We start from the raw sequence: 25,068 nt of genomic DNA, 5'->3' as shown, positions 1-25,068 counted from the left end.
TTCTTTAATTTTTATTTCCTTCCTAATGACTAATTGTACTCAGGCCTTGTTTTCTGAATAATGGGTAGAGAATGAGAATCTTATTTTTAACATTAATGGAAATCTCAAAATGAAACCTTTGTGTTACTGGTAGCTTTTGTGTAGTATGAGCCAGAGACTTTGCTCACACTAAAAAAGGCTGTTTTTTCCGTGTCTTTATATATTTACTGAGTCTATAATAGTTGAAAGTGGGAACCAGTTTTAGAAAGTCTGAGCATTCTCAACAAACAAAATCAAACACAGCCAAATATCTTGATAACAAAGGTGGATGAGATGGACAAAAAAGGAACAATTCAGACAATTTTAGAACAAAACAGGTATATTTCTATTGGACTATCTGATACAGAAGATAGTGTGGTATGATGGATAGATAGTATGAATGACAAGTAATACAAATACATTTTATTTGAAATAAACAAAAAAGGCTAACACAGCTTTCACTTAGAAACAAACTCTTGCATGACCTGTATTATTGAGCAAAAACAAAGCTGAAGCATAAACACCCTTCTTTTATAACATGTATCTGGAGATAGGAAGAGACACTACTTGTTTTTTGGTTTTTTTTTTTTTTTTTAACTGACCTCCCTTTAAGGCGTGGTCACAGAAGTGTAAACAATGTAAATGAATCCACCATTATCAGTTATCCTATCATATCTCTGTCACCTGTGTATTCTGAGATCACACATTCACCTGCCAATATATCTGGGAAGGGTTGCTATATCACAGTTGCTTTTAAGTTCTTGGCAGGCAGGACTACGGAAGAGTAATGAGGAACAAATATTGTAAAACACTAGTATTCCCTTAAGTAACAGGTTACAACAGAGATACTGCCTGGAAGTTACTCTTTTCACTTTGGTTTTAGTTTTTGTGATTTATAGAGCAGTTTGATTCACTTGCTTACGGTACAATCCTGCCACAAATTATTTAAGGACAAGATATTCATGATTCCTTCAACACTGCATTTTTCAAGTTTTACTACATCCACAGTATGTCAGCAGTTCTTAAAAACACACACATACACAAGAACAAAAATGTAAATGGGTAAAATTCCTCTAAAAACACAGGTATCAATACCTACAATAGGGAAGGAGACAATGAGAGAATCTCCTTTCCCCCAAAAAACAAACATGTTTATTGAAGGGAATGTGGTTCAAGTCTTTGGATTTACAAGCAAACTCTCCTCAGAAAAGCTGGTTATCATGGAATTTTCAGAACACTTCTTTTGCCCTCTTCTAAATGAATCTGAAAGGCCCTAATGCAAAGTTTTGAAAAATAACAGTTATGAGATGCTGTAAATGATGATCAGAACAGTCCAAGGAAGAAGAATGATGTATCTTCCATTTAGCTACAGTTTGTAGCACAGCCTTTTGAGCTGTTGGATCAGTAAAAACCACTAAAGTACCAGAAGTGCTTTGAGTCATGGGGGTAAAAAAGTACAGAACATATTACTAAACAGTAACAGGACTTCACTGCTAGGAAAATTTTCTAAATAGTAAAACAACTTCAAGATAGATCTCTCTCTCTCTCTCTCTCTCTCCAACATAAAACATAGCGGGAAGTTGGGGGGAGAAAATTTACAAGTAGATATAGTGATAACATAAAATTACGAGGCAGAGAACACAAGGTCAAGACAATGCTATAGGTTGAACAGTATTTCATGAGGCTAGAAAATGTTAAGTTTGAAAGCCCTAGCAAAATATCACCTTTGTTTATAAATCACTTATTTATCATATGACCACATGTTGAATCATTTTCTTTCCACATATTGAAAAATCCTATAGCCAGCCTTTAAGCATTCTGCATTTCTTTGCCAATCTTGTAGCTGAGTATCTTGTTCCAGTCGATTTTGGTGCGGGTTACTGGGAGCTGTCGGCGCAAGGCTTTGAACGTGGTATCTGACATTGTTTGATAGTTTTCACTAATTGCTGTCTGCAATAGATAATTGAAGATGAGTTGCTTGAACAGAAATGGAACTGGTTATGATAGCACAAGAAGCCTGTGTTACAAACAACAGATAGGACATATTTCTAGTGAGTTCCCCTCCAATTTCTGAAGCAAGAGTCAGGTAATTCACTGCTTTACTAAAATAATTCAGAAACCTTAACTGTAGGCAGAATGTCAAATTACAACGTCTATAATTCTCAATATTTAACAGCACTCAACAATATATGTATTAGTGTTAAGACACAGAAAAGCCTAACAAATCTGTTAATAGCAAAATAATGAGATTCAAAACCTAGAAAATTAATTCCATATCTTACCTGATATTCATTTTCTGCATTCTCTATGATTTTAATAAACTCCTTAGCAGTTTGGCCTTCATTCTAATGAAGAAAGGAAGAACATTTTAAAAAAAATATGTAAGCAGTGAATAAAAAGATACTAAGTCAATCTATATTAACATTTGTATAATAATTCCTAGTTACAAAGTATTCCCATGCATAGCTCCTTTGATTCGTCATATAATCTTATGAAGTAGAAATTATACTATCATCAGTTTCATTTTGCATACAACAGAGTCCTCTTAAGTGACTTGACCATAATTATACAGCTTTAGAATAATAAAGATGGGGTCAAAATCTAAAAATTCACATTCACGTTGTCGTATGTCTTGAAATCTTGTTGCTTTAAATATATTCCTAGTTTGATAACCAGAAGTGGAGACTTAGATGGCAGAGCTGTACATAGCAGAGAAAACAGCCTCTCTGAGAGTCACAGTCCAGATGCTAAAACATAGCACAATGAGGAAGCTAAGAAGGATGGAAGCATCCACTGGACCCAGGAAGAATCAAAAGTGTGAATTGAAGCCCACAGAGAGTGTGGAGAGAAAAACTTTAACAAAGAAGAAGGAAGTAGTCAGCGGTGCCTTCTCCCTGAGAGGAACACACTGCACGAGAGCAGTGATTCAAATCTGCAGATGCACAGTCATGGTGACAGTAATGGCTAGCAACCCTCGAGGCCTCTGCAAAGAGACCTGGCAGCGGAGGGGAACAGAGGATATGGAGGAGTGTACTGGGTAGTGGTGAGTGCAGAGGACTTAGTCCTCCTGTGGAAGAGAGTGGCCGGTTAAGAGCCACCTTGGAGATGGGCAGGCTAAGCTCAGAACCTAAAATAGCTGTTGGCTCCATCAGCAGATTCCAGCTGGTCTCACACCTTCAGAAATTGTTTGGTGGCAGCAAGCCCCAAGTGTCTGGTCGTTGGGGCAGGCCTGCTGAGATTATCTACTCCCTTGCCAAAAAGCTATGCTAGCTTGCTGGGTCGGATCAGCATGATTTGGGACTCTGTCTCCACAGGTTGCCTATTAGTGAAACCAAAGAGAATTCTAGAAATGCACTGGTTTTCTTTTTCTTTCTTTTTCTCTTTCTTTCTCCTTCATTGTTTTTGTATGTGTGTGAATGTGGTTCCTAGCCTCTTTGTGGTTGTGGCTCTATTCTATTCTGCCTTTTATCTCTTCCATCTTTCTTTTCCTTCAGTCTTCTGTACCAGTTTCCCTCTGTCCTCCAGCCTTACTCCTATTCTCTTCCTTTTCTCTATCTTCTCCTTAATCCATTTTAAATTTTAGCCACAAGGGTAAAATTGACACATTAAGGACTTATATACTGCAAACAATTTTCTGATTTGCTTCCCATTTTATTATAGAATCACATATCTAGTTCATATGGTTAGAAGCTGCAAATAAAGGGTTATCTCAGTTTGTTGTTTTACAGGCTGTGTTTGATGCCATTGGTACCACAGCAGCCAAAACTGACATTATTGTTCTAAGCAGCTGTTGCTCCTGGCATTCCATGACTGAGACTAAGGATCACAGAAAATACTGTGGCACAGTGCCAAAGAACCAGGGACTAGGTCAAACAAGCAACAACTTCTCATCTCCAACAAACTGAAGAGGTAAGCTCTTCCAACAGACTCAAAATTTAAAAACCAGTTACACCAGGAAGATAACTGAGACGTAGTCATCACCAAAGGGTCCTAAAACTACCAATAAAGCAACCTTCCATAGGCAACTTACAAGTATCACCCTAAGAATTAAACTAAAAAAAACAGAAAAGAAAATGAGAAAACACTTAAGCAAAATGCAACTCCAGACATCTAATTCAACTAAGGCAAATCCAGGGAGCAATGTGGTGGGACAATCTGAACGCCCTCTACCAGGCCCCTCTGAAGTAATAACAACAAAGCAATTGAATGAGGTCTCAATAGAAATAATCGCTCAGATAACTACAGAGTTTACCAAAATACATACCCTAGAGACATCAGAGCAGGTAATAGGCAAAAAATAGACAAGCTAAAAAAATTATGGAAGCACAACATAGGGAACCCTTAATGCAGACTCAAGCAGATATCCAGGAGAATAAAAATTCCACTGAAAGTATTTGAAGCAGATTAGGCCAATGTGAGGACTGGATCTCAAATAATGAAGACAGGCCTGCAGTTAACAACCAAGAAAAGAAACACTTCTCAAAAATAGCAAGGGACCATGGGAAATCAATCCAGCAGCTGCTAGATGAGACAACAAAGAATACTTTAAGATTAACGGGAGTCAACAAACAAGCAGGAGATACCACCAATGACATTAAAAACATGTTCACAGACAGGGTGACAGAAAACTTTCCTGGTAGAGAAAAAGAATTTCACATACAAATAAGTGAGGTATATAGAACTCCAATTAGAAATAATAAAAAATAATCTACATCCAGGCATATCATAGTCAAGATTCCAGAAATTCAACACAAGAATAGAAACTTAAAAGCTGTTAGGGAAAACAAACAAATCACTTTATAAAGGGAAGCCCATCATAATCACAGTTGACTTCTTAGCATAAACTCTCAAGTCAAGGAGAGCTTCAAGTGAAATATTCCAGTTTCTCAAGGAAAACAACTTTCAACCCAGATTGATGTACCTCACAAAACTATCTTTCAAAACTGATGGGACGCTGGAGATTTAGCTCAACAGTATAAGCACCTGCCTGGCAAGCGTGAGGTTGTGACTTCAATCCCCAGTACCAAAAAACAAAAACAAAAACAACCCCAAAAACAACTGATGGGGAAATAAGGTACTTCCATGACAAAGAACCTCTGGGCAAATTTATGACCACCAAATCAGCATTCCAAAATGTTCTGAAGAACATTCTAGAAAGAGAAAGTAAGGACTACAGCTCCATGAACCCCAACAAAAGGAATCCACCAGAAAAAGCAAACACTTAGAGGGAGGGAAAAATAACAGGAGCCAACAACAGGAAAGAAGCATGACAATGGAAAGTCAGTACATATTAGTTATAATCATCAATGTTAATGGTCTCAATTCACCAGTTGAAAGACAAACAGCCTAGCAGATTGGATCAAGAGGCAAGATCTAACAATATGCCACATAAAAGAAACACATTTAATTAAAAAAGAAATTAACAGACTGAAAGTCAAAGTATGGAAAACAATACTCCATCCGACAGGAACCCAGAAAACAGCAGGAGTAGCTATTTTATCTGTAGAAAAAGTAGATTTCAAGCCAAGACTGATTTTTTTTTTTTTTACCGGGGATCGAACTCACGACCACCTGCTTGCAAGGGCAGGTGCTTATGCTGCTGAGCTAAATCCCCAGCCCCAAGCCAAGACTGATTAAGAGAGACAAAGGTTGCTACATCCTTGTAAAGCGAACAATCCAAAAGGAAGAGATAACAATTATAAATACATATGCAACAAATGCATTCAACTACATAAGAAAAATACTAATGGACTTAAAAAATCAAATAAGTCCTAATACAATTGTATCAGGAAATATCAATACCCCACTGTCACAAAAAGATCAACTAAACAGAAAAATCAATTATCGGGGCTGGGGATTTAGCTTGGCGGCATAAGCGCCTTCCTTGCAAGTGTGCGTCCCTGGTACGATAAAAACGAAAAAAACAAAACAAAACAAAAAATCAGTATCGAAATATTAAAACTAAATCAAACTTTTAAACAAATGGACTTAGTAGATGTCTACTGTATTCCACCCAATATCAGAATATACATTCTTCTCTGCTGCACATGGGACATTCTCCAAAACAGAAAATATAATGGGGTTCACAGAACACACTTAAGTAAATGCAAAGGAACTGAAATTATCCCCTGCATACTATTAGATCACAGCGCAATGAAACTGGAAATTAGTGCAAAAGAAACAAGAATTTCATAAACATATGGAAATTAAATAGTACCCTCCTGAATAACCAATGTCACAGATAAAATTAAAGAAGAAATTAGTTGATACAGTTGAATGATAATGGTAATATAACATACGGGAACTTATGGGACACAAGGAAGGCTATCTTAAAGAGGGAAACTTATAGCAGTAAATAAATCAGGAAAACAGAGCAAGCGCATATAAACCACTTAATGATGAACTTCAAACATCTTGAAAAAGAAGAGCAGGCTAAGCCAAAAGCTCATATGAGGGAGGAAAATATAAAGACGAGAGCAGAAATTAACATTGGAGACTAAAAAACAATACCAAGAGGCTGGGGATTTAGCTCAGTGACATAAATGCCTGCCTGGCAAGTGTGAGGTCCTGCGTTTGATCCGCAGTACCCACCCCCCCCAAAAAAAAAACCAACAACAAAAAACAGTACAAAGAATCAATGATTCAAAGAGTTTGTTCTTTGAAAGATTAAACAAAATCAACAAACCCTTAGCCAACTGTCATGGTTTATGTCTGTGGCCCCCAGGCCTCATGCATTTACATTATGCATCTGTGATTGGTTTATTGTATAGTGCTTGGATTGATGGTGCCAGTGCAACATCCACATAGGGGTGGAATCAGGATGTGATGTAATGGCAGGAAGAAGTGTGTCTCACTCTCTTGCAGGTTTCTGCCTTGCTGTTTGTAGCTGCCATGAACTGTGGCCCTGCCATGCTACCCTGCCTTGGAGCCAATTGAGTATGAACTAAAACCTCCAAAAACTGTAAGAAATAAACCTTTCCTTTCCCAACTTTGGTCATCAGGTATTTTGTCTCAGCAACGAGTAAAAAGTAACTAAGACACTAACCTTATGAAAAAAAGAAAAGACTCAAATCCATGTAATTAGGAATAAAAAGGGTGAAATCACAAGAGACCATAGAGAAATCCAGAAGATCACCTATACCTACTTTGAAAATGTGTATTCTAATAACATGGAAAATACAGAAGATATGGACAGATTCTTGAATACATGAATTATCAAAGCTGGATCAAGAAGATACAAAAAATCTAAATAAACAAATATCAACCAATGAAATCAAAGATATAATTGAAAACCTATCAGCAAAGAGAAGCCCAGGCCCTGATGGATGCACTGCTAAATTCTACAAGAACTTTAGAGAAGATCTAATGCTGCTACTCCTGTAACAATTTAATGAAATTGAAAGGAAATCAATACCCCCAAACTCATTCCTGGAAAGAAGCATTATCCTGATATTAAAAAACTAGAGAAGGATCCAACTAAGAAAGAGATTTATAGGCCAATTTCCCTAATGAACCTAAATGCAAAAATTCTTAGTAAGATACTGACAAACAGAATGTAGAAATTCCTCAAGATTATATACCATGATCAAGGGATATTCATCCCAAGGATGCAGGGGTATATGTATCAACATACATAAATCCATAAATTTAATACATCATATTAACAAAAAGCCAAGGACAAAAATCATATGATCATCTCAATAGATGCAGAAAAAGCTTCTGACAAAAGTCTAGTAGCCATTCATGATAAAAACCCTACAGAAAATTGTAACAGATGGTCTTTATCTCAATCTGATAAAAGCCATCTACAACAAACCAACAGCCAACATCATATTAAATGGACAAAAACTGAAAACTGTTCCTCTAAAATCAGAAATGGCAAGGATGTCCACTGCCTCCACTCTTATTTGACATAGTCCTGGACTTTAGCTGGAGCAATTAGATAAGAGAAAAAAAAATAAAAGGAATAAAGATAGGAAAGAAAGAAGTTAAACTATCATTATTAGCAGATGACATGATACTCTACATAGAAGACCCCAAGAACTCCACCAAGAGTTCTAGCTTTAATAAGAATACTCAGTAGTGTGGTTGGATACAAAGGAACACTCAAACATCAATAATCTTCCTGTACACAAATAACAAATTCACTGAGAGAGAAATCAGGGAAACATCTTTCACAATATCATCTAAAAAAAATGAAACACTTAGGAATCAATCTAATGAAGGACGTAAAAGACCTCTGAAAGATACCCTGTGCTTTTGAGTAACAAAAACCAATATAGTTAAAATGGTCAGATTTTCAAAACTTATACAGATTCAATGAAATCCCAATAAAAATTCCAAAAGCATATCTCACACAATTGGGGAAAAAAAATCCGAAAATTCATCTGGCACCAGAAGAGACCTAGAATAGCAAAGGCAATCCTGGACAACAAAGACAAGACAGGGGGCATCACAATCCCTGACTTGAAATTGTAATATAAAGCTACTATGATAAAAACAGTATGGTACTGGTAAAAAAACAAAAAAATAAAAAACAAAAAAACCGAAGATCAGTGGAACAGATTAGAAGACACAAAAACAATGCCAGACAACTAAGCCACCTTATCTTTGACATAGATGCCAAACATGTTCATTAGAAGAAAGATAGCCTCTTTAACAAATGGTGCTACAAAAACAGAAAAACTGGCTCTACACATGCCAAAGATTTAAAGTGGGCCCATATGTTTCACTATGCACTATCGAATGTATCAAAGACCTTAGTATTAAAACAGAAACATTAAATCTGCTGGAAGACAGAGTAGGTAAAGTTCTTGAAGACATTGATGTACGCAAAGATTTTATGAACAAAACCCAGATTGTACAGGAACTATCACAAAGAATCAACAGCTGGGATCCCATCCATCGAAAAACTTTTGTACCACAAGAAAAACAACCAACAAAGTGAAAAGACAACCCACAATGTGTGAGAAAATGCTTGCCATCTATAGGTCAGACAAGGATTATAAATAGAGAACATACAAAAAACTAAAAAAAAAAAAGTTCAACATCACTGATCACCTGACAGATGTAAATTAAAACACTGAGATTATCTCTTACCGCAAAAAGAATGGCTAAGAAATCAAGCAATAATAAATATTGGAGGGGCTGTGGGAAAAAGGAACCCTTTTCCAATGTAGTTGGAAGTGTAGACTGGTGCAACCTTTGTGGAAATCAGTGATTCCTCAAAAACTAGGACTAGGGGTCCCATTCGACCCAGCTGTTCCCCTTCTGGGTATCTTCCCAAAATAATTAAAAACATCATACCACAGCGATACATGTGCACCCATGTTTATAGCGGCACAGTTTATAATAGCCAGATCTTGGAAAGAACCTAAATGCCAATCAACTGAGAGACAGATAAAAAAGATGTGGTATTTTTATACAATGGAGTACTACTCAGCTAATAAAGAAGGATTAACTGGAGACTAATATAGGTAAATGGATGCAACTTGAGATCTCACTCATAAGTGAAATAAATCAGACATGCATGTGTAAACATTGTATTGTCTCACTAGTGTGAGAAGCTGAAAGAAACATAAGTATATGTGTATATATATATGTACATAAAGAATAGTTAAGATAGTTATACTACTGAGTTTCTCTGAGTTCACTGAAGATAAAGATTTATGCTGGTATTGTTCAGACAACTGAATGTAGATATCTTGTGCTCTGGGTGAATGATTTGGGGATGACAATGTGTAACGTATATACCATTGCTGTTCCCTGATTGACATGTTTTAAAATTGTATTTTTCTTTTTTTTCTCCTTGAAATAAAATGGACTTGAAAAACAAAAAAAATTCATGGTTTAAGATGAGATGAACAATCCCTGAGAACCTCACAACTAAAAGCATTGCATATGCTATACAAATTCTCTAAGACCACATTAGGTTGCATCTTCCCTATTTACCTTTTTCATTTTCTTCTTCTCATGCTCAACACAGCTTCCTACAAAACAACGTGAGGTCTGTGATGTTATAATTTTGAGGAATAACTAAATGTATGAAGCAGATAGGAGAATGCTGTTGTTTCTTTTCTATGAAAAAAGAATGTGCTGGGAATGTACCTCAGTGGTATAGTGGTTGCTTTAGCATGCAAGAGGTCTGGGTTTAATTCTCAGTATTCCAGGAAAGCACACACACACAATACGTAGTCCAGGCTTGGCCTTAAACTTACTATGAATTTTAGGTTAGTGTCAGACTCATGATCCTCCTACCTTACTCTTCTGAGTGCTGAGATACAGGCATGTACAAGGCCTGTCCAGCTGTCTTTTCATAAGCCTATTACACAATTTGTGAAGATATAAATTAATGTTATTCTATTTTGGGAAAGGTTGGAAAAATAGTTATTTTCCACAAAAAAAGGTGTCTTATGTTAACAAGCAATGTTTTTCTTTTTTTTTCTGATGGAGTTCTATGTTGCCCAGGCTAACCTTGAAATTGTGACTTAAGCAATTCTCCCACCTGAGGCTGGCACTAACAACTTCTCTTATTATTGACTGGCTCCTTGCTTGCAGTACTGAGGATGGAACCAGAGTCTTGTACTGAGCTACACCCCAGCCCTTTATATTTGAGATCCTAGCTTGCTGCGATGGACAGGCTGTCCTCAAACTTGTGATACACCTACCACAGCCTTCTGAGTAGTCTGGGTTTTAGTTCATTTTAAATTAACAAATATTTTGCTATAAATAAAAAATAAATACTTGTCTAAATTTTTAGTAAATATTGTAAAATATAGTACACATAAACAAAAGTTCTTGGGGATACTCAATAACTTCTAAGAATATAAACAGATAATGAACTGGCATAGTAGCACATGCCTGCGGCTACTTGGGAGGCCTATGCAGGTCAGTGGCAAGTTCAAGGCCCGCTCTGGCAAATGAGAAAGATCCTGTCTCAAAATAAAAAGGGTGAAGGATGTAGCTCTGTGGTAGTGTGCCCCTTAATGATTCAAACCCCACTACCGCAAAAGAGGAAGAGGAGGAAGAGAGAAAAGGGGAGGGAGGGAGGAAGAAAGAAAGAGAAAGGGAAGAAATGAGACTACAAAAGAATTCAAAGATGGGCATGGTGACACAGACCTATAATCTCAGCGCTCTGGAAGGTTGAGATAGGAGGATCACAAGTTCAAACCTAGCCTGGGCAACTTAGCCACTTGAGACCCTGTCTATAAAAAAATAAACCAAACACAAACAAAAAAAGGGTTGGGATGTAGCTTAGTTGTGACTGCCCTGCATTCAATCTCCTGTACTGCACATACACAAAAAAAAATTAAAAAAATAAATTGTGTGTAACCCTAGCACTATGAGATTGAGGAAGAAGTCCTGTAAATTTCAGCCCAGCCCAGCTTGACCCTTAGTGTGACCCTGACCCAAAAAGCAAAACAAAACAAAAGTAACACAAATTCTGTTACTTCAAGACATAGAACATAACACTTTCTGCTTGAATACTACAAAAATGTTTCTCTTGTGATATCAATGCAGTCTAAAAGCATTTAGTTTGACAGTGTTTCCCAGACATTTATTGAAGGAAGGAAGGTATTATTGCCATTGAGCAAATATTAAAATTGAAAAAGAGAATGTAAGAAAAAGAAGTTTCTCTCAATCCAGTCACTATTTTGGGTCAAGCATTGTAGGCCTAACAGTACAGTAGCAAGTATTAAAAGGCACGAATATAAGTACTAAAATCAAAGCATCAGCACTTAGGAGCAAAACTAGTATTCTTAAGAAAAAAAAAGGAATGATTGAGACAGACCTTAAATATGGCTTACTCACCGAAACATTTACTGAATCTTGCACATCTTTATGACTAACCAATTGAACATTGCCATCTTCATAATAGTGAACCTGTATGAGACAACAGTTAAGTTCATATGTAGTTCATATAGAAACCTATTGCTTAGGGCCCAAATCCATCCTTAGGCTATTCTTAAATTGGTAAGCCATCTTCACCAACTGTGAGTGCTGGATATACAGCTTCATGGTACAAGCACTTGCCTGCTAAGTACAAGGTCCGAAGTTCGATTCCCAGTACAAATAAGTCATATAATCAATGACAACTTACAATGGTATTAATTGAAACAAAGAATTTTAATTGCCAATTATGGTAGTACATGCCTGTAATCCCAGCACTTGAAGTTGAGTAGAAGACTCACGAGTTCAAGACCAACCTGGGCTACATAATGAGATCTATCATTTATTCATACATACATAAAATTTATAGAATACCAAAATTTAAGAATTCTCTCTTACCTGAGTGTAGTAGCACATGCCTACAATCCCAGCACTCTAGGAGTGTAGGACAGGAGGACCCCAAGTTTGAGCCCAGCCTAAGCAATTTAGAGACTCAGACATTGTTTCAAAATTTAAAAACAAACAAAAACTCTTTCCTTAGCAAGGAAAATTGATTACTTACTAAATCTAATAAACACTTATTATATGTTCATTACATTCCAGGCACTGTGCTAGAGATGTAAATCCAAAGATAAATTAAGATATCGGTTTTTTTTTTTTTTTAAAATAAATAGGGTCTTATATGTAGTTCAGGCTGGCCTTGAACTTACAATGTAACCCACTGGGCTTGAATTTATGGCAATCCTTCTGCCTTAACCTCCAGAGTTCTGGGATTAGAGGCATGCACCTGCCAGCCCAGCAAGATACTACTTCTAATAGTATTAAAAAAATTAAAGTGAAAATTTGAACTAGTTTTTGTCTGTGAAAACCAAAAAGTTTTAATGGATTCTGATACCTGATACATCTTTTTCTCTCATTTATTTTTTCAGTACTGAGGATTGAATCCAAGGCATTCATACTAAGCTATATCCCTAGACTTTTTTAAAATTCTGAGACAGGATCCTACAAAGTCATTAAATTTTCTAGGCTAGCTTTTAACTTTCAATCCTCCTGCTTCAGCCTCCCAAAAGTACAGGGATTACAGGCATGTGCCATTGTGCTCACCTCTTGACATATCTTTCTAAATAAGCTATCATCAATTAATTCCAAGTAAATCTGACCAAGTATGGTAAAAGCTTACTTGGAGATTAAAGACAGGACTAAAAACAAAACAACTCCAAAATAAACCATTTTTGAAAATACAAGGAACAGTGAGGTGCTACAATTACAAAAATTCATTTTTTTGTTTCTTTTCTTTTCTTTTGTCTTTTTCATTTTTATCGGTACCAGGGATCGAACTCACGACTGCCTGCTTGCAAGGCAGGCGCTTATGCCGCTGAGTTAAATCCCCAGCACCCCCCCACCCTTTATTTTTTTGAGACAGGATCTTGCCATGTAGTTCAGGCTTGTCTTGAACTCGGTACCACAGGCTGGCCTTGAACTTATGGTGATCCTCCTACCTCAGTCTCCTGAATGAAAAGCAATTCTTATGAAGAGGCACGTAAAAAAAAAAAAAAAAAAAAAGAGTAGCAAATTGTGCTCTAAAGGATATAACTGCATGTATGTTTAAGTGTATAAGATAGATAACCATATTGCTGAGTTTTGTTGAATCATTGAATAGAACTGTTTGCAGTCTCACTGTTTGAATGTCCACTTTATATGCTTTAATTATGTAACCTGAACAATTATTTCTAAGATGACAATATGTAATCTATTAACTAGAGATTTCCTACTGTTTATTTTTTCTGAAATTCTGTATAACTTGTACCCTTTTTCTTTTTCTCCTTAAATAAAATTTAAAAAAAATCAATTACGTGTGAGGCTCAGGAAGTTTTGGCAACTTATGATAGACTCAGTCAACTCAACATGGCTACAAATTGGCCATACAAACAGGAGAAGGGCTTCCTTTAAGTGTCCCTGAACAGGGTCTGGGGATTAGCTCAGCAGCATAAGCGCTTGCCTTACAAGCACACCGTTGTGAGTTGGATCCCTGGTACTGATTTAAAAAAAAAAAAAAAAAAAAGTGTATCTGAACAAGTTCTTGAACATAAGAGATGTCATCTAAGTAGACTTTTTTTTCTCCATGAGACACTGTAGTGATCTAAGTAGACTTCTTCATGTTCATATACTTTCTAACAGGAGGAACCTGGATTTGAATTAAGTCAAATTCCAGAGCTTAAACTTTATCTAGGATGCAAATATTGTTGAATGTTGTGATTTGTCAAAAAGTTAGAAAATACTTTGATATAGACAAAAAGGAATGTATCTCATTAAGGATTTATTTTTTTGGAACATCATTAAAAAAGACTAAGTAAACAACTAAGCTTTCGGCTATATCAGTTTCTGGATGAGGTGTGATAGCAGGTAGCTACCTATATTCAGTACTAAAGGTTAAATACCTTAATGATTTTTCCAAATAATTCTCATTTTGGCTTTTTAAAACTATGAAAATGAAGTAAGCTTTCCTCCAAAGTGTTACCAGTTTATGCTTCTAAATGTATAAATGTCAGACTGCTGATGCAGGAGGATTGCGGGTTGGAGGTCAGCCTGACAACTTCATGAGACCTTGTCTCAAAATGAAAAGGGGCTGGAGGTATAGTTCAGCCATACAGTACTTCAGCATTCAATCTCCAGTAACATGGGAAAAAATATATTTGAAAGTCTGTATACCAGGTCCTGCTATAAATATCTTAACAGAAATAATCACACTTATAATGTACATGCTACTTTATTTATCTTTGCACCAAGGATCAAACTCACGACCTTGCGCTACTTTATTTTTCTTCTTTTTTAAAATTTTTTTTATTTTTTTATCGGTACCAGGGATCGAACTCACAACCACCTGCTTATGAGGCAGGTGCTTATGCCGCTGAGCTAAATCCCCAGCCCCTTGCGCTACTTTATTTTTATATTGGCAGAAAAACTGCAATAATTATCTACTAACTCTTGGGACTGTGGATATGGCTCAGTGAAGAGTATAATAAAGTCCTGGGTTCAACTATCAGAACTATCCAACAGGGAACAAAAACAAAACAAAAATGACATGAAGGCTGCTTCCAGAGCTGAGAATATTGAGTTGGGCATGTTCTTGTGGCCAAGATACTATAGATGTATAGGAAAAGAGTAAATGCAGACCATATCTACCATGTATACTTTCTTTTTAGATTGTGTTTCACTATGTAGTCCAAACCTACCTCAAATTTACGAATTTCCTGCCTCAGGTTCTTGAGAGCTAGGATTATATGCATGTACCACCACATATACCCAGCTCAGTGTATACTTTTTATTAAACTATTCCACGAAAATAGACAATTTTTGCTAATTATTATTAAAGCAAGACAATATAATAGAATGTAAGTACAATTAGGTACTAATCTTTTCACTTAAGTATGACTATTTAATCTGAACTTAAAATTAAGTCATCTTGAATTTACAAAATCAATCCTCTTCTAGGATATTAGAAGACTTCAACTCAGGCAACAAATGAGTTAACAACTAACTGAATTCAGATGCCTGTCTCTCTTGATACTAGTACTAGAAATATACTTTGCTGGGCTGTTTATATTCCATAACATAAGACACCTGGCCACCCTCTCTAGTTCCACTGTTTTAGTTTAACTTAATTGTTTCATTTATTCCAAAATGTTAAAAAACAAACAAACAAAAAACCCAAAACTAAAAACAAAACACTCAACAACAAGAAAACCACTCATGTAGCTTTCTTTAGAACTAAGAGTTAAGGTGCAGAGAATAGAGAGGGGAAATAATAACTAAGAAATGTTATGCTCATGTACCCACTTCCCATGATGAGTTAATAATTTTGTACTGCAAAAACACTAATAAAAATTTAAAAAGTACAATACAAAGAGTTATATGATAAAAGATCCTAAAGTTACAGTGACTAGAATATAGTAACTTTTTTTTTGTGTGTGTGGGGGTACTTTGGAGTGAACACAGGGTTTTCTCACTTAGCTAGATCCCCAGCCCAAAACTTGTAAAAGGTCTTGCTTAGTTGTTAGTTTGTCTTGGGTAGGCTAGAATCTGTCCCAGATTCCTACAGTGCTGGCAGTATAGGAGTTGTCACCATGGCCAGTTATAATTAACTTCTTATATTATTTTCTACAAGTATGTTTTATCTTTGAAACACAAAAATAACAAATAAGCAGTATATTCTATATGATTATCCTTCACCAACCCAGAATAACTATTAAAGTACTGCCCTTTAGAAGAAGAATTCTGTTCTGTTCTCTTCTATTCTCTACTTCTCTTCTCATTTGATTCCCTTTTTATCTGCTTATAGTTTAGTCCCCCCCCCTTTTTTTTTTGGTTACCAGGAATTCAACTTGGGATCTGGTGTTTGATAGGCAGGTGTTTGTGCCACAGAGCTACTTCTCCAGCCCTAGTCCTTATTTATAATATGAAAACATAGACCAACTTGCATCTTAACTTAAAAACGTGGAGTTTTAACCATGATCCATCAACATGTTGGAATCTTACCTGAATCTTGAGCACTCCAACCACCTGTGCTGTAGGTGGTGTGATGGTGAACTTCCATTCAGACCTCCAACGACCATTCCTATTAAAACACACATAATGCTGCAGAATTAGCAACAAGCACAAAAATGAGATGTGCCACTGAGGCAGAGGAAATGCAAAAGGGCAGGTGGCAGGGATGTTTACAAGTTGACAAACCCAAAGCTCTGTCTACTCAAATTTAAGACTGAGTTCAAGTGGCCTAACCATAAGCCGTTTCTAAGTTACTTGGACTTTTTCCATTTAGTTTTTGTTCCCCATGGAGCAGAAACATGCCTACTGTGTTCAGTGGGAGCTCATCTAAATCCAATAGATGGTTAGGCTGTTGAGTTACATTATTAACTCAAGTATTACTAACTCAGGTAAAAGTCAAAATCTGAACTGGGCATTTCATCAATTGTTCTCACTCAGTAAAATAATTTTTTTAAAAAAAGATACAATTACAGGCTGGAAAGTGCCTGCCTGGCAAGCATGAGGTCTTGTGTTCGATCCCCAGTACCAAAAATAAATAAATAAATAAATAAAAACAATTATAAAATCTTATAATTTGTCTAACAATGTCTAAATTTCTCACTTTATAGATGGAAAACTGAAGTCTGTAATCAAATAATTTACCCCAATGGAGATTAAAAATCCTGCCTCAACTGCGGGTTTCTTTCTAACATAAATTAGATACAAGTAGAACAAAATATCTATTTCTTACCAGAAATTTTTAGGCTGGAACTGGTGGCTTTCAATACATGCAATAATAGTCTGTTGCCCATCTATAGTTTTAGCATATACCTATTATTGGGAAAAAATAATTAGACTCAAAAAACATTTAATCTAAATGACACACACTATACAAGAGCAGCACGCTAAATCTCTGATCAAAACAAAAACCTGAAAAAATTGTTTTCTTCAAATCTGTACACAAAGGAGAATGTGTTAGGTTCTGGTAGAGGCACTTGTACAATGAATACAGAAGCAAATATTGCTTCTGGCTTAGAGTAAAAGTGAGGTGCTGCTTAGATTGGGCCTTAGAAAACATAAGATTCCGGGCCTGGGGGTTTAGCTCAGCGGCATAAGCGCCTGCCTTGAAAGCAGGCAGTTGTGAGTTCGATCCCTGGTACCGAAAAATAGGAAAAAGACAATATTAAAAAAAAAAAAAAAAAAAAAAAAGAAAAGAAAAGAAAACATAAGATTCTAGTAAGCACAGAATGAAAAAGATGAGGCAATACCTCAGGCAGGAAACCAAGAACTTGTTAGGCAAACAGTAATTAGTTCGCTTAGGTCAGAGGGTTATGTATATGTCATGGAATAGGGGAGACAAAAAACAGGACAGAGGGTTCAGGCCATGAGGTAATAGAAAAACAGCAAAATAACATGACCAAAACTATTATTCTGTAAGAAAAATCAATACTGATGTACAAGATAATGCAGGTAAAGCTGGAGGTTGGTTAGGAGTCACGGAATTAATCTTCTAGGAAATGATCTAGGTGGGATCAGTGGAAACAGAAAGGAGAGAACACATACAAAATATAAAAGTACAATCAAATTCTAGCAATATACTGCAAATGAAAGAAGCCAAAGTATTAGCACACTTGGACAACTGGAAAGATGGTGGTGTCATTAACAAATTGGGAAAACTAGATGTCTACCTAGTAGTCAGAAACATCAACATTTCTGCAGAACAAGACAATAAAAATGATTGCCAAGGAAAAGGAAACAAATTGTGCTTTATAGTCTACAAAGTAAGTTTTTTTTACATGTATTTTCCCTATAAAATGTATTTTATGTATTTTCCTTTTGCTTTAATCAATCTGGTAAAAAAATTGTTACCATAGATAAAGTTGAAATTCACAGTTCTTTCCTAAGGTTACTCACAAAATACATCGTGAAGGTAAAATCTAAAACCATTGGTTTTGACACAGTCTGTGTTACTCTATGTTGAATGGCTGATAGGTTTTCAAGAAAGAGAAATACTTTGAGGAATTTTTAAATTTATAAAGGTAGCAGAAAAGAAATGACTACAGACAGAGTAGGAAAGATTAGAAGATGTTGATATAACAACCAAAGCAAAAGATCATTTCCAAAAGTAGTCAGTTTGGCTCAGGGTGAAATGGCACACAAAGTTAAGGACCAAGAAAAGGATAATGGATCATGCATTTAGAAATCATTAGTACTCTTATCATAGACCAGTCTGTATAGCAGTGATAGAAAACCTACGGCAGGTGTTCTGCAGCAGGCTGTATGTACCACTGAAAGCTGTCAAAGGTTTGCTATCAATGCTTTATAAAATGAAGACAGAGTAAATAAAGGTTTAGAAGTTGATAGCTAATGTGGCAATGACAGCAGTATAGAAAGAATACTGATTGGTTGGTATGGTGGTAAAGGGAAACAGGAGAGAAGTCTAGAGAAGGGAGAAAACAGAAGAGAAAACAGTAAGGTAGAAAAAGGAGACGAAGAAAGAAAATACATAACTTACAAGAGTTATTATAATTAACAGATAGCTCCCTTTAGAAAAGTAGATATAAGACTTTTTTCTATATAATGAAAAATATATTGGAAGAGAAAATGAAGTTACATGAAGATATATGAAGTACATAGGATAGTACGAAATCAAGAATAAGGACATTCTTCCCCAGACTCAAGTACAACAGAAGACAGGGAGGATATCTGAGTGTGGAGAGAAGACAAATAAAAATACCTCATGATAGCCTCAATCTTAATAAAACTTGGGGGGATTAGATGTCCACCTGAGAACAATAGGAAATGTCTGGAGGACATTGCATGAAAAATGTGATAGGGAATAATAAGATGATGTTATGGTCTATTCAGCAGGACAGTTGAGGATATATGATCTAGTGCCCGGTAGATACCATCAGAGCAATTCCATCATTTTCTTTGTTCGTTTTGGTTTTCTGAGACAGGGTAACAATTCAAGGCCTGGCTGGACTACATAGCAAGGCCCTGCCTCAAAAAAACAAAAACAAAATCAAAAAACCCTAAGACAATAAAATTTTAACTACTATTTTTTTTAGTAATATTCCATAATTTTATTAAGGAGAAAACATGATAGAACCAGAACCAAATTTATCATTTTTAAAGCCCCAGAGGTAATATACAAAAGTTACTCTGGAATTTATAAAAATATTTAGTTCAAATACTTGGAGTATCTCATGAAAAATAACTAAACAATATAAAAGTACTTTCATATAAAAATACCTATAATACCAAAAAGTCAAACATGGAGTTAGAGTTTTCCCAGTATCATTCATATATATACATATACATATATATATATGTATTTTTTTCCCCATTTTTTCCTATGTCTAAGTTAAGAACTCTTTATTTTCTTTTACTTGGGGCCCAGGGACTTCATACTGGGCTATATCCTCAGACTTCAACTCTTAATAAATCAGTAAATTGCCCAGGCTGCCTTGAGCTTTCCATCCTCCTGCCTCAGTTTCCAGGAAGCCTGCAATCATAGGTATGTGCCACCACACCTAGCTTAAATTAAAGACCCTTAAAAACTTTTTTTTGATGGATAAAGGCAATTTATCATGTGTAAGTAAGAGAAATGTGAAATAGAATAACTTGAGATTTAAAATTATTATACATTGGGGTTAAAAAGGAATTTTCCAAATATTTACATTCTAAAAATGATTTTGGGAATAAAATGCACAGAATACCATAAACAAAAAGAGGTGAAGTTTGGTAGACCAAAGCCTCCATGGGATAAGGTAAATGTAAGAAATAAAACATTCTCTGATAATGAAGCAGACAGATACTTAACAGTACAGAAGCCGTTGGAATAATGATCTTTCACATAGGCTCTTAAAGCACTGTCACAGGACTCTCTCCAAGACTTCAAACTTCCATCTATTTCCTCTGGATGAGGGTCACTCGCTTCTTTCCGTAAGTGATCAAACTTAAAGGAAATTTTGTTTCTTGGATCTAAAAATCTGCTATTACCCAGATCACCATGCTCTGTAATTAAAACCTTTCAGAGAAGAATTATAAATATGAATAACTAGAAAAAGCCAGTTCTTAATCACATTTTCCAGTACAAGCAACAAAGAGAAACTAAACTCTATATATTTAATATTTCATTTAGTCAAAATTTTCTTTCATACTGATTTTCCAATCAAGTCTTAATTTTTATTTTTATAAAAAATACTGTTAGATGAGATGCATGCCTATAGTCCCAGCTACTTGGGAAGGTGAGGCAGAAGGATACTTTTTGGGGCTAGCGATGATACTGGGGATTAAACCCAGAACCCTTGCATTGAGCTATCCACAGTGTTTTAAAAATTCTTGTAATTTTTAAGTTTTTTTCATTTTGGGTCTCACTAAGTCGCCCAGGCTGGGCTTGACTTGTTTATGATCCTCTTGCCTCAGCTTCCCAGTATACTGTGGTTACAGGCATATGCCACCACACCTAGCTCATAAGGGTCTCCTGAGCCCATGAATTTGAGACCAGCCTAGGCAACATAGCAAGACTCTCTCAAAAGTAAAAAAGTACTGTGATGTGCTCAGTACATGTATAAACTTTGCATGAGAATGTACTGTAAACACATAGTAATAAAAATTTTTAAAAACACTCAATATTAGTCAGTTAACTGGGCATGGTGGTGCATGCCTGTTATCTCAGCTCTAGAAGGAAAATCTGAGCCCAGCCTGAACAACTTAGAGAGACTTTGACTCCCAATCAAAAAGGCTGGGGAAGCAGCTCAGTGCAAAGGCACTGAATGTAACACAAACACCAAAATAAATAAATTCATAAAAATAAAGAACCAATAACATAAAAAAAGTCAACTTTATACTGCAAATTTCTCCTCCTAATCATACCCTTCATTGTTTTGATGTTTAATATGTATGGATATATACTTTACGTATACCTCTAGTAACAACTTTTACGTATATTTTTACATTTTTTCAAATTATTTCATGAAACTTTTCTATGTCATTATATTGACCATTTAAAATAGCTAATACAGCTATGTAGTTCAAAAATGAAAAAATAGGGCTGTGGGTATAGCACAGTAGTAGAGCGCTTGGCTGGCTAGAGCAAGGCCCTGGATTTATTTGATCCCTAGTACAAAAACTAGTGAAGTGAAATCTCCTTGCTATCCCTACTTCCAAGCAGCAAATTCTTCTTGGTTTTATTTAACTGAGTCATAGTCTCACTATTTGTCCCAGGCTGGCCTCAAACCTTTGATCTTCCTGCCTTCACTTCCAAGTGCTGGAATTACAGGTGTGTACCATCTGCCTGGTTTAATGAGCAAACTCTTAAAATAACCTAAGTAGCCTAAATTTTTGTAGGAGTACCTTTGTTTTCTCATTAACTGTAATACTTCCTGCTAGCAAGCAAAATTAGAGATAGCTAGAAAACTTCTAAGACTTTTTTTTTGAACTTTTCTTGTGATAGGCAGACTTCCTTTTTGTCAGAAAGTTACTAGTATTATCAGAAAGAATAATTTCCTAACATGTAGAATATTCACCAAAATATGAAAACTAAGACATGAATTTATATTCAGCATCTGATTCACAAATCTGCTTTGGTTTCTAGATCTCTATTATCTGCCAAACATAGGTTATCTAACAGGCAATTATTACCTGATCTTCATATCCTTCTATCTTCACAGGTGTGAACTGATCCATGTTATACTGGGCAAATGCACTGTTTAAAAAAATAATAGAAGTAAATAGTTTCTCTATTTTACCAGCTGCTCAAGCCAAAAACTTGAGTCATCCTAGGCCTTTCCAAATCCTGTCTTAATCTTGCCAAATATCCTCAACGTTCCTTGCCACCTGCTCCCTGAAGACTGGTTATGTTTCTAGAGAGGACCATTACCAGCCCCTCAAGCTTCCTGGGGCTGAGCACAGGAAGATACTGTCATTGCCTGATGCTGAATGCCTCCAGCATCAGGTGGCCACATGGCACAGTAACTGCAGGCAGTGACCCCAGGCTGTGTGTGTGTCAGATGCCCCACCTGTCCCAGATTGGAGCACTGCAGTTTCTGGGACAAACAGGCTGTAACCAAGTATGAGCAATGAGGATGACAGAGGCCCAAGGGTTTACCACATTTCTTGTGAGCTACATATATGGCTACGTCTATTTGAGACCTAGGGTTGCCTCCCTGCTTTTATTTCCTCTTCCAGAATCCTCACTTTTTTAAAAGTCTGCATATGTACATCCTTTCTGCTTCTCAGAGATGGAGATGGTATCCAAGTATGGCTAATAGGTGGGATAGACTGGGAGCTCTAAGCTCAAGGCTCACACCAGAAGATAAAAGTCATCGTCTTCTCAGTGGGTAACCAGACCAGCACATCAGCAGTTTCCTTGAGGTGTATCCTACTGGATTGGAGTCCAAATTGTGTCTGAACAGCTAGGCTGATCTTTATTCTCATCTGTACCAGCTTCCAATGGACCCATTCTGACTGCTAGTACAGGAAAACAAGCAAGTGACATTTTTAAGAAAGGCTGCTGGAATCTAGGAAAAGCCCTCACCAGAACACAGTTCTTGCTACCTAGTTGACTGGAATTCTGGCTTCCAGAACTATGAGGAATAAATGTAATTATTTATACTGCCCAGTATGTTGCTATTTTTAATAGTAACCTCAACAGACCAAGTTATAAACTGGGTCAGTCTTAGTGAGAACCTGGGAAAGTCTAACCAAAAAAAAAAAAAAAATTTTAGCATGCACCTGAGTCATCCTGGACCTTTTCTTTCATCTTTCACATCTAATTTATCAGTTAGCGCCCCCCCCACACACATCCTGTACTAAACATTTAACTTCACAGAAATATATCCTCGCCTTTTTTTTTTCCTTCTTCTTCTTCTCTTTTATTCTGAGGCAAGTCTCTTTAAATTGGCCAACTGGGCAGGGGAATGTATGATTCCCCTGCTTCAGCCACCCAGAGTGCTAGAATTACAGGCTGGGGTCACTATGTCTGGCTCCTATTGGAAATTTTTTTTGTTTTGTTTTGAGACCATCTCATTATGTTGGGTTGATTTTGAAATCACTAAGTAGCCCAGGCTGGCCTTAAACTTGGAGTGATCCTTCTGCTTCAGCTTCCCAAGTACTGGGATTACAGGTATGCTCCACCACACCGATTGCTATCAGTAAGTTTTTTTTTAAAACAAGATTTTATTGGTATACTTTAGATATTATCAGTAAATCTTGTAGGCTTTATACGAGTATATATTCAGGATGTGACTTTGCTCCATTTCTACTCTAGTCCAAATCACTACCAACTACCTTAGAACTACATTACTAGTCTATTCATTTTCAGCATCAGTACTCCACATAGTGATTAGAATAATCATAACTATTGGCTATTCTAAAATTTAAGTCTCATATTCTTTTTTGGTACCAGAGATTGAACTCACGACCTCACAATTGCCAGGCAGGCGCTAAGCCATTCAGCTAAATCCCTGGCCCAAAGTCTCATACTCTTTTATTTGTACTATCCTATCTCACTCAGAATAAAATTCACTCTTCAACATGCCCAACATCTATTTATATCAGAAGTGCTGAGAATTACCACAAATGGCAAATCTGGTAGAAACACAAAAGTGGAAATTCAGGATGGTCCTAGATCTATTAGGCCACTTATTTCATATAGAAGACAATACTGATGATTACTAAAACAACATTTATTGTGCACTAACTATGAAGACTATGGTGGAGATATTGAAGCATTTCATTATAGCTGAACCCTTATAGAAAAATCAAGTTTTTAGGTTCATGAAAATTTTTCTTTAGTAAGATTTTCCAAAAATTTAGAGTCTATAGAACAAAATATTTATACATATAAAACTTTAGTGTCAGTGCAACAAAAGTGTCTGAATTATATTCCAACTTGCACTCAGACTTAGAAATAGGACTACAAGCTTAAGTTCTAAATACATGACTGGCATTCCACTACCAATGTACTTTAGCTATACTATGTCAAGAGAATTAATAAAGTAAGTTTATTTTGGATAGCTCACAAGGATAAAACTAGAACCAATAAGTCAGGGAAAGTGAAGAACTTGCTATGCAAAATGAATTCTTTACTGCCAGAAGGATTCAGATTGAATAATTATCTGTTAACATAGATGAGGTTCAGTGAAAGTGGAAAGGATTGATCTAGCAAATCACGAATGCTCTTTTCTTTTTGTTTTTGAGACAGGTCTCACTATGTTGCTCAGGCAGGCCTGGAATTCAATTCTTCTCCCTCAGTTTCTCAAGTAGCTGAGATTATAGGCATGAACTGCTGCAACCTGCCTCATGATTATCCTTTCCATGGCAAATTTTATGCATCTAAGAGAAAAATCAGTATTAAGAGTTTTATGTCTAATATATGCCTTACTTTCTTATACAAATGTAAAACTAGGGTTTTTATTCATGATGACAATTATAGTGATGATGTGTAAAGTCTAGTTTACAGATTCCAATACTAAAACAAATTCCATGCACACAGCAGGACATAGTTGTCTACTAGGCAGCAGTTTTTGATAGTTTTCCACAGCCAAAATCTAAACAAGTTACACATCATACCAAAATGAACTTTATGATAATTATTTGTTACTGCATCAAAATGTCATTGTCCTCCCC

General features: G+C 36.1%; 1 protein-coding gene across 1 annotated transcript in view; it reads right to left on the bottom strand.

Annotated features, from left to right (window-relative positions):
* Positions 1-340: 340 nt before the first annotated feature.
* The window catches only part of Capza1 (capping actin protein of muscle Z-line subunit alpha 1), a 50,010-nt gene continuing 25,282 nt past the window's right edge, over positions 341-25,068 (bottom strand). The window contains exons 4-10 of the mRNA XM_003479005.5: positions 22,081-22,144; positions 20,258-20,464; positions 17,183-17,262; positions 16,444-16,522; positions 11,830-11,901; positions 2,301-2,363; positions 341-1,968 (exon numbers count right to left, since the gene is read on the bottom strand). Of these exons, the coding sequence (XP_003479053.2) occupies positions 1,828-1,968; positions 2,301-2,363; positions 11,830-11,901; positions 16,444-16,522; positions 17,183-17,262; positions 20,258-20,464; positions 22,081-22,144 (706 nt within the window). The 3' untranslated portion in view covers positions 341-1,827. The remainder of the gene's footprint in view (positions 1,969-2,300; positions 2,364-11,829; positions 11,902-16,443; positions 16,523-17,182; positions 17,263-20,257; positions 20,465-22,080; positions 22,145-25,068) is intronic.

The sequence above is a fragment of the Cavia porcellus genome, unplaced genomic scaffold (genome assembly GCF_034190915.1).
Source record: "Cavia porcellus strain 051 isolate PalLab524CR breed Dunkin Hartley unplaced genomic scaffold, mCavPor4.1 scaffold_1, whole genome shotgun sequence".
In the NCBI taxonomy this organism is placed as follows: Eukaryota; Metazoa; Chordata; class Mammalia; order Rodentia; family Caviidae; genus Cavia; species Cavia porcellus.
Note: the sequence above shows the minus strand (reverse complement) of the source record. Positions and strands in the feature narration are given on the sequence as shown.